Source organism: Panicum hallii, chromosome 1 (genome assembly GCF_002211085.1).
Source record: "Panicum hallii strain FIL2 chromosome 1, PHallii_v3.1, whole genome shotgun sequence".
Taxonomy (NCBI): Eukaryota; Viridiplantae; Streptophyta; class Magnoliopsida; order Poales; family Poaceae; genus Panicum; species Panicum hallii.
The window spans coordinates 55078934-55094505 of NC_038042.1; the positions used below are offsets into that span (position 1 = coordinate 55078934).

General features: G+C 49.6%; 3 protein-coding genes across 3 annotated transcripts; 2 read left to right on the forward strand and 1 right to left on the reverse strand.

Annotated features, from left to right (window-relative positions):
* The first annotated feature begins 1236 nt into the window (after positions 1 to 1236).
* LOC112888810 (glutamine synthetase cytosolic isozyme 1-1) lies at positions 1237 to 4691 on the forward strand. The gene is made up of 10 exons (XM_025955151.1): positions 1237 to 1439; positions 2165 to 2204; positions 2432 to 2535; positions 2635 to 2683; positions 3089 to 3195; positions 3284 to 3371; positions 3478 to 3606; positions 3695 to 3769; positions 3857 to 4108; positions 4203 to 4691. The coding sequence occupies exons 1-10, from the start codon at positions 1366 to 1368 to the stop codon at positions 4353 to 4355; spliced, it is 1071 nt and encodes a 356-aa protein (XP_025810936.1). The 5' UTR covers positions 1237 to 1365; the 3' UTR covers positions 4356 to 4691.
* A 1635-nt stretch (positions 4692 to 6326) lies between these two features.
* LOC112903442 (mitochondrial metalloendopeptidase OMA1-like) lies at positions 6327 to 10015 on the reverse strand. Its single transcript, XM_025972718.1, has 3 exons — positions 8910 to 10015; positions 8668 to 8819; positions 6327 to 6950 (listed from the first exon to the last, which is right to left on the reverse strand). Exons 1-3 carry the CDS (start codon positions 9822 to 9824, stop codon positions 6701 to 6703), a joined length of 1317 nt encoding a protein of 438 aa, XP_025828503.1. The 5' UTR covers positions 9825 to 10015; the 3' UTR covers positions 6327 to 6700.
* A 32-nt stretch (positions 10016 to 10047) lies between these two features.
* Positions 10048 to 15266, forward strand: LOC112898822. Its single transcript, XM_025967127.1, has 2 exons — positions 10048 to 11108; positions 14727 to 15266. Exons 1-2 carry the CDS (start codon positions 10356 to 10358, stop codon positions 15264 to 15266), a joined length of 1293 nt encoding a protein of 430 aa, XP_025822912.1. The 5' UTR covers positions 10048 to 10355.
* Positions 15267 to 15572: the final 306 nt, after the last annotated feature.

Sequence of the window (15572 nt, forward strand, 5' to 3'; positions counted from 1 at the left end):
GCGACCAAAAAAAGTTGATACCTTGGAACACAAGCAACACAATTATTTTACCACTAATGCAATCGTAATAACCTTCAAGTTGTATTTCAAAGATCACGTCTTACTGCAAACAGTGTTATCTCTATCCTCTGCAAAATTCTTGAACTACTAAGCGTTAAGGATATGGCACAGTAATAGGCACATTGTGACTATTATTTTATGGAGTACTAACTTATATTTATAAATCTAATAAACTGGTGAGACTAGATGTTTAGAAAAATCTGAACATTATTTTTGCGTCTTCAGATCTGGTTGCTCTCGTCATAAGATCCATAGTAAACAGTGAATACTAACGAAGGAATCATTATTGTCGAAGTTATTGCGGTTATAATCTTACAAGCTTGATATATATATATATGTTTGAAAACACCGTGTATTTTAACGACTATGATAGGTACTCCCCTTTTTCTTGTGAAGGATAAGTACCCCCTTTATTACTTTTTATAAGCCAAATTAGGATTTGAAAAGGCAAAGTATTTTGTTTCCAATTTTTGAAAGGATTAGCCGTACCCAAATTGGCATAACCACGTTACTAGCACCTCACTACATGGTGAGGTATAGTACCCGAGGGAGTCAGAAATGGTGGCTGGAGCTGGCTGTTGAAGGGCAGCATGGCCATGCAGAGAACAATCAAGGCACTGTGCAATCTCCAGCTGGGTAGAAGATCCCTCTCTGGCCCCAGGAAGATACCTCGAATCTTCAATCCCATTGGTAGGTACAGTAAAAAAAAAGCTGGTGCCGATGAGGTGGCTTTAGGTAGGAGCATGATTGAACCCAAAAACATTTTAAAATCATTTCCGGCTCCCTTTTGGACTATCCCCAGACATCGGAAAAGTTTTCAAATTTCTTTTTACCCCCCTATGCTCGGAACTCATAATCAAATCAACCACTCCTGGAGATAAAGCTGCCCGCCCAGAATTCAATATTTCCCCCGCACCAACCTCTTCGCTTTCGATCCTGCGTTTCGATGACACGTGGTCCCTTCCTTCGTGGTCCCACTTGCCAGCCTCGAGGGTGGACGGCTTCGCATACGTGGTGGTCCCTTCCCGCACCTACCGCGTCGAAGAAATAACCGAATAGAATATACGCGGAACTCGAAAGGTTAAGATTTTTCTACGGTATTCGTACGTGTATAACGTACAGTATAAGTATTTTGTTGGGATCAAGGGCAGGAGCTGGACGCCAACTTGTTTCCCATCCCTCCCTTGGTCGTCGCCATTATATAGCCGCCCTCCTCGCCTCCGATCTCTTCGTCTCAATCCCGCACCACCTCATCTCCCTCTTCCCCTTCCTCCTCCTCCCCAGCCTCTGCTCGTGCCGCCGGCCATGGCCTGCCTCACCGACCTCGTCAACCTCAACCTCTCCGACACCACGGAGAAGATAATCGCCGAGTACATATGGTACGTACGGCAAGGTCCTCCTTGTTAATCCGCACGCCACGCCCCTCTGCCTCGTCGGTCAGAAAGAACCAATCTTGCTGGCCGCCGGCCGCCTTTTCATGGCGTTTCGGCGTCCGGAAACGGGCTCTTGCCGGCCGTCGCGTGGGAACGAAGGATCTTTGGGGCGTTTGGGGAGGGGTTTTGGGAGACGGGGGCTTCTCATAGATAGATTATTGCAGATTTTTGCCTTCTTTTTCGTCCTCACCGGCACAAGCGGTGCTACTATTAGTTGCAGTATTTTCCCCCTTCTCTGCCACCCTGTGCGACCTCTCTGTTTTCTCTTGGTGATCAATTGGTTTTTATCTGCTCAACTTAAATAAAAATCTGTCGTTTTTTTTTGCCTGTTTATTCTCCCATGAATATTTGACTTCAGTTTGGGATATGCTTCACGAGAGATGCAGTCGAAGTACTTGCTGTACGTTTCTTGTTTGTCCTATGGGGAAGGATCTTCAGAGCGGCAGTCTCTGCTGGCCACCTGGTCCCTCACGGCACCGCAGGGCTTCCGTGTGCCACGGGCCACGGCCAGATGATCTGTTGCCTCCCTGATCCTATGTTTTACGCGCTAATTGATCCGACTGTTGTTAAGCGCGTCTTAGATTGCTCTGCTCCGAGGAGCATGGCGAGCAGTTGGTCAGTTTGTTAGCGATTTGACCCTGTCTTAATGCATGGCTCCTTTTCGGTTGCAGGATCGGTGGATCTGGCATGGATCTCAGGAGCAAGGCCAGGGTAAGATAAAGATTCCCAGAACTAGGACCCCGGGATACTGTTTGTTGTGACTCATCACTTATCACTTATCTATGAAGTCATCCAATGAGCTGTTCTTTGGCTTATATATCGGAGCTCAGCTCACCACCACAGCCTTTTTTCCTTTTTTTATTTTTTAAACCATTATTGACCTTTTCTGAGCACATTAAAACTCATGTTGATCTGGTTGGTGCTGCCGTGCTGCGCAGACCCTCTCCGGCCCGGTGACCGATCCCAGCAAGCTGCCTAAGTGGAACTACGACGGCTCCAGCACCGGCCAGGCCCCCGGCGAGGACAGCGAGGTCATCCTGTAGTAAGTGTCATGGCATGCTATGCTTGCACGCATCGTTTCTGTTTTTAGTAGTAGCAGACATGGATGATCCTTATCTCTTGGGCATGTGCCATCCTGCAGCCCGCAGGCTATCTTCAAGGACCCATTCAGGAAGGGCAACAACATCCTTGTAAGTTTCCACTTTTACCATCCAAGTGACCTGAACCATATGTCGCTGTGTTATACTGCTACAGTTCATTGAGCCAACTCAGATCAGTTCATCCCTGTGAACAAAATGCGTCCTGTCTCAAGTAATTAGGTCTGATGCAGTTCCTACTGCTACAGTTCATTATCTTGATGCAGCACTAAATGTTCCTGATGCAATTTATACCTCTGAATCTTTGTCTAGGTATGCAGAATTGCAATTCGTATGACATGTTGACTTGGTGTTATGAGCTTAGATATATTTTTTTGTAATTAGGTCTGATTGCCCACTGTACCTAACCATGGTTTAGGGATCCGATTGGTCATTTCATTAACCTCTCTAATAATAGGGACCACCTTTAGGCGTTCACTGAATTCGTTTGACCTGCAGGTCATGTGCGATTGCTACACCCCAGCTGGCGAGCCAATTCCCACCAACAAGAGGCACAACGCCGCCAAGATCTTCAGCAACCCTGAGGTTGCCGCTGAGGAGCCCTGGTATGCAAAGTTCCACCAGATATTTATCATAAAAGCCAAAATGATCGATCTTCTTATGATTGACCGTGATTGTTCTTGCAAATGGCAGGTACGGTATTGAACAGGAGTACACCCTCCTTCAGAAGGACACCAACTGGCCCCTTGGGTGGCCTGTTGGTGGCTTCCCTGGCCCTCAGGTGCACTATCACACTTGATTAGTTTGCTTGCTTAAGAGTTGCTTCATTGATTTGGTCCTACATTTGTTGGAGTGTCACTTGACAGATGCCAATTCTCTGTGTTTAGGGTCCTTACTACTGCGGTATCGGCGCGGACAAGTCTTTCGGGCGCGATATAGTTGACTCCCACTACAAGGCCTGCCTGTATGCCGGCATCAACATCAGTGGCATCAACGGGGAGGTCATGCCAGGACAGGTGAAATACAACTGCACTTGCCAACTTGTTCTGTACCCTGAAGTTATCATCTTCCTGACCATGGCAAACGCTCGTTTGTTGGTTTCAGTGGGAGTTCCAAGTCGGCCCGTCCGTCGGCATTTCTGCCGGTGACCAGGTGTGGGTTGCTCGCTACATTCTTGAGGTATGGATGCGAATTCTGGACGATCTTCTTGAATGAACCAAGCAAGACTTGCAACACTTGCGCTAATCTGTCCCCCTTTCTCAACAGAGGATCACCGAGATCGCCGGCGTGGTGGTGACATTCGACCCGAAGCCCATCCCGGGTGACTGGAACGGTGCCGGCGCCCACACGAACTACAGCACCAAGTCCATGAGGAACGATGGCGGGTACGAGGTGATCAAGACCGCGATCGAGAAGCTGAAGCTGCGGCACAAGGAGCACATCGCCGCCTACGGCGAGGGCAACGAGCGCCGGCTGACCGGCAGGCACGAGACCGCCGACATCAACACCTTCAGCTGGGTACGTCCGTCTCCCCTGCGTGTGCCGGAATCCGCCGAGAGAAGTGAAAAGGAAACCCGTGTGCCAACTTCGTTTGGGTGTTCGTCTCGTGCAGGGAGTCGCCAACCGTGGCGCGTCGGTGCGCGTGGGCCGGGAGACGGAGCAGAACGGCAAGGGCTACTTCGAGGACCGCCGGCCGGCGTCCAACATGGACCCCTACGTGGTGACCTCCATGATCGCCGAGACCACCATCATCTGGAAGCCCTGAAGCGCCCCTGCCTGAACTCCCTCCAGCTCACCGTCTCGCCTCTGTCGGTCCGGCTGCGGCCGCCGCCGCCATGGCTGCCTCCGGCGACCGCACCGAGCTGGGCACGGCAATTGTCCAATGAATCCGTTCCGTTCCATTCCATTCCGTCCGATTATACGCTGCTGGTGCTGCTACTACTGCATTTAGTTAGATCTGTGAAAGGGTTGTGCGAAAACAAAACAAAAACATTGTTTGCTTCGATGCTTTCCACTTCCCATGGGTGTTCTGATCACTTGTGTAATCCTCTCCTCCAATAATGGCCGTACCGCAGCGCTGGTACCTTCAGTACTTGCATCACGAGTGCTCGTCCTTTTTTCTACACGCATTGGCAATGTGAGTGGGTGTAAATTCCAATCCCAAAAGTGGCTTGCTTTGCTGCGCCTCCAATGGCCACGGCTTTCTCCCGTTTCTGACGCGATGAGGAATCAAATCATTTCTGTGGCGAGTGCGGGCGGTGCGTGGGCGCACTGCCGCCGCCGATTAAAGCAGTTTGTTTCAGGTCAGATTCTGAACGGGCGGCTTGTCTTCTTCTCCCCAAAAATTCAGCACCACCGGCCATTTAACACGGAGCTCTAGCTGCTGGATTTTCCGGCGACGAGCTTATCGCTCTTAAATTTTGATCGGTTGGTGGAGAGGGAGGGAGAGGATGGGTCACGGCACAGCTTGATGCTTGTCTTCTTGCACGGACGGGAGAGGTGGAGGGCACGAGAATCTATCAGAGATCGCGCTGATCGAGCACGATTCCATCAGGGGTCGCGATGAGCAGTTGAGCGCGATTCCTATCGCTCCCACAAGGATGCCGCTGTCCCACGAGGTCACATCGAGGGACCCGAATTTTCCTCTGGGATCAGGGCATCAGGCCTGGCCAAGATGCTGCTATAGGAGCAACCGGACTGTACCAGTCACTGCTCCATCCATGACCGCCACTCTCTCAACAGTACGATCGGATCATCTAGCAGAACAGTACGAGCAGCGTGCGGCGCCAGCAAACCAGCATGTTATCGTCTCGAGCTCTCAACAACCCAACCACTCTCGGATGGGTGGTCTTTCTTGACGCCGATTTACAAAGTTGACCCGTGGGCACTAGCACTTGCACTTACCCAGCATCCTCACCAACTCCGGCGACAAATTGTACGGGCAAAGCTTCACTGCTCGGCTTGGATGGCGACGCCATCGTTTTCTCCCTAATCTCCCCCTCTCTCTGCCTGGTCAAACCGTGACAGTATCTGGGTTACCCACAGCACCCTGAAAGTCTGAAACATCCCGTATCTCATCCTCGCACGTCTCAGCACTGAACTTTGTTTATCCAGTGTCTCAACTCCCAACAACATTTTTGTGGGTTGCCGAGTCAAAGTACATGGCAAGTTGGTTCGAGCAGAACAGTGGCCCAAAGGCACGGTGAAGGCCAGCCATCCTTTTGCGGCCGGAAAGGGCTGATTGGCCGGCACGATCGGTCGCCATGGATGGGCGCGGAAACCAACGAATCAGCAAGCGCCACTTCGTGACGCCAAAAGCTAATCTCACCATAAACAACTCTGTTTCCAAGGAAAGCATTAGTATATTGTGTGTGTGGCAGCAATCTGCGTCTCTGATGGGAGAAACTCCGGCGGAAGCGACAGAAACAGGGTGCAGCCTAATCAGGGTGGTCGATATTATCATTCATGAATCGTGACGCCACCAGATGTTGCTCAGTTCCAATTTCTTTTTAGAAAAGATGCTGCTCAATATATCCAGATGCTGCTGATGGAAGCAGGCTTGCTGGCCGAGTGTGATCTCGGCAAGAAAGCTGAGCGATGGATGGGCGCACATCATCTGTCACGCACTGACAGATGACCGTGCAATTTGGGATCCTGGCTAGAGGTCATATTTGCGTACGAAATAATTCATGAGAGTTTACCAAAGGACGGACACAGAATACAGAAGTACACCAAGTTTCCAAGAAAACCATGCATGTGTGGTGATTTCGTGCTAAAGATCAATCATTCAAAGTTGAGCCATGCTTTTCCAAAAGAAAGGTTGAGCCATCAGCACGAATGGAGCAAACGACATTGGGACCAGGAGCTGCTGTCAACAAACAATTATTGACACTATGGACAACTTGGTTTCCTTTTTCCTGGTCACAATTAAAGCAGCTAAGCTCCAGTTTGGGCTGAAACGGAGGCCCATTCAGCCAGACAACATCTGAAGTAGCAAGGGACAGAAAAGATACTTTCATCTTCCAGGCACAGGCCACCACTGTCCACTAGTGGTGCTAGGATGACCAACCTTCTCAAGCATTTGAAACAAGCAGGAGTAAATCCCAGAATCTAGAGGGAACCTCCAGTGCTTTGGCCGACACTAACTTCCCTGTATAATTCCAGTGCCTCGTTCATGACATTAGCTCGCGAGAGAAGCTCCGCTCTCTTCTTACTCGAAGGATGAGTTGAGAGATAATTTTTCAGTGCTGAATCTCCTCCTGTCTTTCCTAGTTTCTCATAGACTGACGGGGCTACTCGTGGATCATAACCAGCAGCACCAAGTAGCAGGAGTCCAATGTGGTCAGCCTCTAACTCCATCCTAAAGGAACATGAGTAGCAAACAAGATCAGAAGAGATTCTAACAAGCAACAAGGTAGATCAATGAACAGCAGACAAACTCAGGACTTGACTCTTCTAATGGAACTAGGTCAACCGCCTTAGTGGCCAGTTATTTCTAAATGACACAAATTACTAAGGCTTCTACTGAAGATTGGATAATAGAGGATAATAGACAGGACTTGCTCCTGCAAGTCACATGGAAAAAGGTGGCTAACTCCTAGCGACGAAGAAGCATTGTTCCAAGATACCTCAATAAACATATCAGTACTCATATGATGCAACACATCAGCTGTACTTAGGTAACCAAACTATGCAACAGATGAACTGCAAAAGTAACCAAACGAAAAGAAGCAACTGTCCTTTGACTAAGTTCCATAATTTATGAAAAAAGCACATCATCTAAAATTTACTTCTGCAAATGACTTCCTCATTTACTAAAGGATGGAGAGGTCAAAATCATTTATTAACAGTGACATGTTGTGCCTCCTCTCACAAAGATTCCAATTCACCGATGCTTAAAGTGGAACATGATGAACTTAGCATGGTCACTGATCGTATGACATGATCACTGATCATAACCTTAAGTAAACAGGGCCAACCTATTGCTGTTATTAATAAATGCCATGCATCTCAATTCGCAACTATAGACTCGTTCCATCTTAGGAAGTGAGGCTAGTGCAACTGGTCGGTTTGAAAGGTGTGGCTGTGCGTCCCAACCATCTTCAACTTGAATTTGGGAGCCTAGTTCTTCTTAATTAAAAAAAACACCTAGGTTGGATCTTTACTAGTCCCATCTTTCAAATGGCCAATTTTCGCATCCTTCAAAAATTTCTAAAGCGATGAGCAATAAGAAAAGATTTATGGACAATTCACCTGTCACACTATATATTATAAAGACCTATGTGATAAAGGCCTAGTGGTTGTGCCAAAAGTATATCATTGTAGACAGTTTTGTTAGGCTGGAAGCAATACCATGCCAATGCAAGCACCTGAGTACTGGCAGGCGTACTGAAACTACGTTCCAAAATAAAAAGGGAAGGCACACGTTAAGAGGATTTGTGTGAAAACACAATACGGAGTATCCATAAAAAGAAGTGAAACTGAGGGATGGGCTTCTCTCCAACATCCTGCTTGGGGCAACAATTAGCAGTCATGAACTCATTTGTAAGTGTCAAGCACAAGGAGTTATACTAATAACAAGACTGGTAGTTCTTAGAAACATAAATAGTATGTGTATCTAGGACCAGGAAAAATGCATCTGAAAATTTTGATGTGCTATGCCCTCTGCCAATCCATAAAAAGCCATGCTTGACAAACCACGGTTACGGTTTACACTGTTCTTGAAAATTTAAAACATCAGCCATGTCAAGTGGCAACTGATACTAATCTGACTATTGTATCTACACAGCTGATGTCGGTAACAATAACAGGACTTCGTGAAGTTTCTGATACATTTGTCTAGACGCTAATTGACCAGTCATACAATGAACTGACAGAATAAGATGGCCGCAATTAGTTTTTGTGTGTCTACTCTAAGGAGTTTAGACCCTAAGGCATGCCACATATTGAGATCTACTTATAAAACTCAATTTTGCGTTTTACTGACTCTCAGGAGATTGTGAATACCTCATCTAGTGACATTGCAGCTTATGCAGAATGTGCATCACAATGAGCAAGATGAAACGCGGAAGGCATACCTCCGTGAGAAGGGCAGTCTAAGGAGTAATTTTGACATTGCATTTATCAGGTCGGGCATGTAGATAACCTGCAGGACGACAATCCGCAGGATTGCCCACCACATGTTCTTTGTGATCCGCTCTGCGGTGTGCCTTGCAATGACGTGCCCAACCTACAAAAATGGCCTGCAACATTAGTTCCAATCCTCTGCGTCTCTGTGATCATCCAAAATCACAATGAGCCTGGAATCCAGGAATCATACCTCATGCCCAAGCACAGTGGCAACCTCAGCATCCGCCCTGAATTGGTCAAGCAGCCCAGTGAAGACTACAATCTTGCCACCGGGCAGGCACATTGCATTGACGTCGTCGTCTCTGACAACGATCACCTCCCAATTGACCCCGTCAAGGTGACTCGTCTGCGGCTGCGCCCCCTTCCCCTTACCACGGTTCCGGCTCTCAGTGACCCACCTGTCATCCAGAACCTCGTCGTCTCGCTGGGCCGCAGCAGCCGCCGTCGCGTTCTTGCGAGGGGACCCACCAAGCATCGCGGCAGTAGCGTCGGCATCGCGATTCTTGATGGTGTGGTCGTCGGAGATATCGCCATACCCATACGAGGCGTCGTAGCGCTGGTGGCCGGCGAGGCCACGGTGCACGGCGCGGACGATCTCCGAGGCGATGAGGCGGACGCGGATGCTGTCGGGGTGGAGCGGGGGCAGGATCTTGGGCCCGAACTCCTTCTTGAATTCGGGGAACAGGGACTCGCCGAGCTGGCGATCGAGCTTGGGCGAGAAGATGATGAAGTGGGAGCGGTTGGTGTAGGGCACGGCCTCGAGGTGGCCGAAGTAGAAGGCGACCGCCCCGCCCCCGGTGATGAAGACCGCCGCGGTGAGCTTCCGCTGGTCGTGGTACCACCGGGACCCGCCGCGGCGGCGGGTGAAGTGGATGAGCTCCTGCCGCCCGGAGGTGTAGTAGTGCCTAGGGCCGGGCAACTGCGGCGGCGGCGGCGGTGGTGGGGAGACGGCGGGCTTGCTGCGGAGAACGCGAGAGGCGTAGAAAGAGTAGTACCGGGATGCTGGAGACTGCGGCGCCGGCGGCGGAGCCGGCGGCGCGGCTACGTGGGGCCTGTGGCGGAGGAGTCGCGAGAGGACGGAGCGCGAGTTCCTCAAGCAGTTCATGCTGTGTTATTTTTCGGGGTGGCGTTCGATTGCTACGGGTGATTTGGAATTGGGATTTGCAGAAGCTACCAGATGGCCGCGCAGCAGCAGGCTGTTAGTGTAAACCTGATGCATGTGTGTGTGTGGCTCAACCTGTAGATGGGTTGAGCGGGTCTGTAGGAGCTCAGGGCATGCAAGCGCGTCCTGGAGATCAGGGTTAGTGCGCGGTGTGGTGCGTGGCTGTGGGATGGCACGGCCGAGTCCAGCGGCATGCCGCGCATGTAGGGCCGTTGGTGGCCACGATTAGGGAGTCATGTAATCCCTTTCTATTCAGCAATTACAGATGATAAACGCAGCCATTTTTGCAGCTCCAAAGACCCTGTGTTCCTTGTTCTCTGTTTTCAGTGATTCTGAGAGCGCTGGTGTTCGGAGTTCGCCGGTGACAGCCGGAATTCCGACATTTGGCATTAGAGCCGGGAGGAGGAGCCGAGGGAATGGATCGTGGTGAGGTACTGCCGCTGGCATCGTGCTCCGGCGATCCGCTGGGCGCTCATGGTGGGTGATGGGGACAAGCAGAAGGTCGAGACCCTTTCCGGGTCGCCGAAGAAACCAGGCAAGGGTGACGGCACCGGCGGGAGCGGTGAGACCGTGCGTGTTGTGCGGGAGATCGTCGACGTTGCGCCAAATTGGCCGAAGCTCACGAAGACCAACTACACTCACTGGGCGTTGGTGATGAAGGTGAAGATGCAGGCTCGCAACCTGTGGGAGGTAATAGAGCCCGGCGGCGTCTCGTTCCAGAAGGACCGCATGGCGCTCGACGCGATCACCAGCGCCGTACCACCGGAGATGGTGGCGGCCCTGGCGGCTAAGGACTCCACGCTGGAGGCGTGGAACGCAGTGAAGGCCAGGCGCATCGGCAGCGACCAGGTCCAGAAGACGGAGGCGCAGCGCCTCCTCCGCGAGTTCGAGAACATCAAGTTCATCGCCGGCGAAAGCGTCGATGATTTCACGATCCGTCTGCAGAACCTCACCGCCGAGCTCGAGACCGTAGGTGAGACGGTTTCGCGACGGAGGATGGTGGAGAAGCTCCTCCGCGTCGTCCCCAAGTCCTTGCGCCAGGTGGCCATCGCGATTCAAGTCTCGACGGACCTCGCCACGCTGACGCTGGAAGACGCCAGCGGGCGGCTGCGCGCGGCGCAGGAGGCAGACGCCGAGGATGATGAAGCACCGCCGCCGCGGGCCAACGGCAAGCTGTATCTCACGCGAGAGCAGTGGGAAGCGCAGGCACGGCAGCAGAAGGGGGAGGCTTCTGTGACACCCTAGGTGTCAAATTGTACCATAATATGCATGAAATGTAATGTATGTGTTGATTTGTATAAGGTTGGCTGTATTTGTAGCAATAAGACCCTATGTGTAATTTTATAAAAATACGAGTCCTTTTGTGCAAAATGCATGAGTTACAAAAGTAATTTTCAAAAGTTACTAGGGGCCAAATTATAAGAATGCAAGTAATCATGACTTACCTGGAAACTTGCATTAAGGCCCAAAATTTTGTGTGTAAATATGTAGCAAGGACGAAATCTTATAAAACTTAAAGATAGTCCAAAGTTTCAAAATAAAGTTGCATACCACGAGTTTTGGAGTTCAAACCCTAAAGTAAAGTTGTAGAGCTTGAAAAGTTGTACAACTTTCATTTTGGTCATTTCTCCATTAGAGCCCTGTATCAGTGGGAAATTTAGTTTTACTTCTGGGCCCTTGAAGTTTTTACAAATTGCAAACAGGTCCTTGGCGCTCTCCTACCTTTCTTCTACCTCTGGCCGTTTTTCCTCTGCTCCTCTATTTTTACTGCGCCGCCGCCATTCCTCGGTCTCCAGTCACTGTAGTGCAGCCCCCCTGCCCTCTCACCCTCGTGCGCCGCCCCTAGCCCTGCCCGCCGCCTTAGCCCGCCTCCGTGGCCCCTCCCTGCTCTGCCACACGCGCGCCACCGGCCGCCTGGGCGCCACCAGTACCGCCTCCTCCATGCCGTTGTCGTTCCCCGGCCGTGCGCCCCTCTCTCCCCTTCCCTTTCCTATAAATAGCACCCCCGGGACCTATAGAAGCCGTTCCCCCACTCCGTTGCACCCCTTCCACGCTGCAACCCAGTTCCCCCGCGCCACCGTGCCGTCGCGGCTTCTGCCTCTCGCCGGCGGCCCACCTCCGGCCGTTCTTCCTCCTCCCAAGAACACCATTAGGTGCGCCCGGGTGCCCTCTTTCTCCCCATCCTATTCCTCTTGTTAATTAATCGCTACATCGCCGGAATTCGAGATGGAACCGAGCTCCACCGGCCATCCATGGCAGAGGGACCTGTTCACGAAGATTGAACTCTTTCCAAGGGTCTAAATGAAAAATCTTGGTTTCTTTCCCTTTTCCTAGGTGCTGGACTTTGAAAACTCCTAGAAAATCGTAGAAAATTCAAAAAAATGTGAAACCAGTTGGATTTGAATCCTCATTTTAAACCCTATCACTTTTGTTTTGTGACCATGTTATGAAAGTAGATGGTTTGTGCTGTGTTTAAAATAGAAGTGAAGGGATGTTTGTTATTTCATGTGGGTGATATTTTTGACTTGTAAATTCAATAGAAAATTGTAGGAAATTTCAAAAATTACAAAACCAGTTTTGTTTGAAACTAGGTTTTGAACTCTACAATTTCTATTAAGTGGGTTTGATGTGAAACCAAATACTTTTGAACCTATGTTAAATATTTGACATAAGAGTATAGTATTCATAGTTCCAAATTCTATTCCTACATGTTAACTTGGTGATCATGATTTGTAATATACAATCTCCATAGATCAAGTATGTAATAATGTGGACTTTTTAAACCTAATCTTGTTTATAATTCAATTCTTATAAGATTAATCAATTCCATTTGTTTTATATAAAAATTAGCTAAAGCCTTTTCAGTAAAGCTTATTTAATTAAATCTTTTGATCAAAATTTTTAAATATGCAATTGATCTGTGTTTAAGTTTTCAAAACTTTATAACCCTAATTATTTAGGGTTTACTTTCAATCTTAAATTTAAATTTAAGTATTTTAATTCCTGTTTCCAATTAAATTAATGTTATAGTCGTAAGTTGAATAGTTATGATTCAAAATTTAAGTTTCTTTTGCACCATGAATTCTTGGGTGTTAATATTTTGGACTGCAACGTATTGTGAAATAAAATAAAAAGACTATGCATCCCTTAATTCTATATTTTTGCATATCATATAGATCCGACTATTCTCGCTGGAGGTGATTATCAGCTGATCGTGGACCAAGCCGTGGAAATTCTTACAGATCCTGGAACCAGAAGAAGGTTGTTCTGAAGACCTCAAGAACTTCGTCAAGGAACTCTCGGAAGGCCCGAATCAAAGTTCGGACGTTATTAACTTGACTAACCCCAGCCCCACCAGTAAAGGCAAGCCCCGGACATAACCTATTATTTTATTACACTGCAATTTATATCTATTTATGTATTCTATGCATTAAGTTCTTAGGAATTGCTTGAAACCCTAGATGCATAAATCCTAGGAACCAATGTATTGCACTTGAGGTCATATCGACTAGATGCTCTGCTAATAGGGCCGGTAGAAGTCGGGTGATTTCCTGTCACTCGCGCGATATAGGAATTGTAATGTTTACATTCCTGATTACCACTATAAGGATGCCGGACGGGAGTTTTGTACGGTATCATGGTCGAGATGATACCCCGTCTGTGTTGATGAATCTGATAAGGTCGCAGTGTGTGGTAGTGCGGGTTAAGCGTTGGAAAGTACTAGCCACATGCCGTGAGTTATGGGTAAGCGGTAAGCCTAGTAGCCAATCGGCCCGAGGAGTGGACATACCTCCCACCACATGTATTTGGTTCTTTTGGTTACTTGGTTCGATTGGGGAAATACGTGTTGCAAGGGCAACCAGGAATACGGGTTTTGTAGTCGCGCTACAGACGTATGTCCTGCACGAGTGATGTGCGTATGTTCCTGCAGTCGCTTGTGGTGGACCTGTCCACGAGTCGGAATGAAAGGCAAACGGTTGCTTCGAAACTATCGTTGGATGTTCCAAGCGTGTGAGTTAGGTTTACCTTGCAAGGTTGAAAATTCGATTCTGAATCATCCGCTTCTCACGAAGATTGAGACTGCTTGATCCCTTTACCACATAGAGTAACAAGAGCAATATTATGGTTATCAAGGATGATGCTTGATCAAAGATTACACCATGCTTGCTTAGTTATAGGTGCTTACCTAGAATGGATAATTAACTAGAATCTGAAAGCTAAAACTTGAAATTAAGGATCTACTCTTGTTGCTTTTCAGCTGAAACTAAATCCAGAACCATTATAAGCTTTCATAAGTCTAGTTATGGGCTAAGTATACCCAATCTCGGGTAAGCCTTGCTGAGTATTAGAATACTCAGCCTTGCTAGTTATATGTTTTGCAGGTAATGTCTTGAAGACCCTACTCTTCCCTTGCCCTGGCCCTTTGCTCTTTCAGAAGGTTGGCCCGTGGAATGGAATCCGTCCCCGGCCAGCACTGGTGATATCGAGCGATATCGTGCTCGGGCTTAGCATGACATGCGTCTTATCGACGAGTTGTAATCATCGCGTATGTTTTCCGCTGCTAAAAACCATAGTTTTTAATATATGTAATCTTTTCTTGAATCTGAAACTTCGTACCTCTTTTTGGAAACCCTTGTAATGTAATTCCCTGTGATGTAAAATGTGATGGTGAATGTATCTCTGGACTCACCTTCGTGTGAGGTAACCTTATTTGATCCTGTGTATCGGTGGTTAATCGGGACGTTACCCGACAGGCCAAGGGATTATACCGTTTGAAGCACGTTGGAGCCCTCTGGAGTGGACTCGCGTACTTGAGCCGGTGTAATTCAGGTTGGTTCTGCCATAGCTTCCTCCGGCGGATCGAAGTCCGGCGCACGCCAGGGACGCGCGCGGCACGCTCCGTCCGACGGCGGCTCTGACGCTGGGCCGGGCCAGAAGGTGGCGGCGGATCAATGCTACCGGTGCAAGAAGACGGGCCACTGGGCTCGGGAGTGTCCGACGAAGCCCAAGAACCAGGCGGCCCACCTGGCCCAGTGGGAGAATGAAGAGGTGACGTTGCTGATGACTAGGGTGAGCTCGATTCAGATCTCACCCTCCCCCACTGCAGCGCAGGTCAACTCGGCACCGGCGACGGTGCCGATGGTGGCGGAGAGGCCAGAAGATGGGAGCCCAGTGGAGCTGGTGGAGGAGAAAGTCTTCGCGCAGTTCGACGGCGGTAGCTCCGACGACGGTGGGCTCTGGCACCTCGACAAGGGCGCGACCAACCACATGTCCGGGTCGCGTGCCATCTTCTTCGAGCTCGACCGCGGCATCGTCGGGACGGTGCGGTTCGGGGACGGCTCGGTGGTCAAGATCAAGGGGCGCGGGACAGTTGTGTTCTCCTGAAAGAATGGGGAACACCGCCGGCTCAACGCCGTCTACTTCATCCCGCGCCTCAACACCAACCTCATCAGCGTCGGGCAGCTGGACGAGGAGGGCTACGACATCCACATCAAGGCTGGGGTGATGAGGATCCGCGATGAGCAGAGCTGTCTTCTTGCTCGGGTGCGGCGTTCCCCCAGCCGCCTGTACACCATCCGTCTTGACATCGCGCGCCCGATGTGTCTGACGGCGCGGAAAGCGGATGAGGCGTGGCGCTGGCACCAGCGGTTCGGGCACATCAGCTTCCAAGCGCTGCATAAGCTCCAGAGC

Coding starts and splice junctions, on each gene's coding strand:
- LOC112898822 (XM_025967127.1), top strand. CDS start 10,356: ATGGTGGGTGATGGGGACAAGCAGAAGGTCGAGACCCTTTCCGGGTCG. Junction 11,109..14,726: donor CACGGCAGCAGAAGGGGGAG/GCTTCTGTGACA, acceptor GGTTCTGCCATA/GCTTCCTCCGGCGGATCGAA.
- LOC112903442 (XM_025972718.1), bottom strand. CDS start 9,824: ATGAACTGCTTGAGGAACTCGCGCTCCGTCCTCTCGCGACTCCTCCGC. Junction 8,820..8,909: donor CCACTGTGCTTGGGCATGAG/GTATGATTCCTG, acceptor CCATTTTTGTAG/GTTGGGCACGTCATTGCAAG. Junction 6,951..8,667: donor AGACTGCCCTTCTCACGGAG/GTATGCCTTCCG, acceptor ATGTTCCTTTAG/GATGGAGTTAGAGGCTGACC.
- LOC112888810 (XM_025955151.1), top strand. CDS start 1,366: ATGGCCTGCCTCACCGACCTCGTCAACCTCAACCTCTCCGACACCACG. Junction 2,205..2,431: donor ATCTCAGGAGCAAGGCCAGG/GTAAGATAAAGA, acceptor CGTGCTGCGCAG/ACCCTCTCCGGCCCGGTGAC. Junction 3,607..3,694: donor GGGAGGTCATGCCAGGACAG/GTGAAATACAAC, acceptor TGTTGGTTTCAG/TGGGAGTTCCAAGTCGGCCC.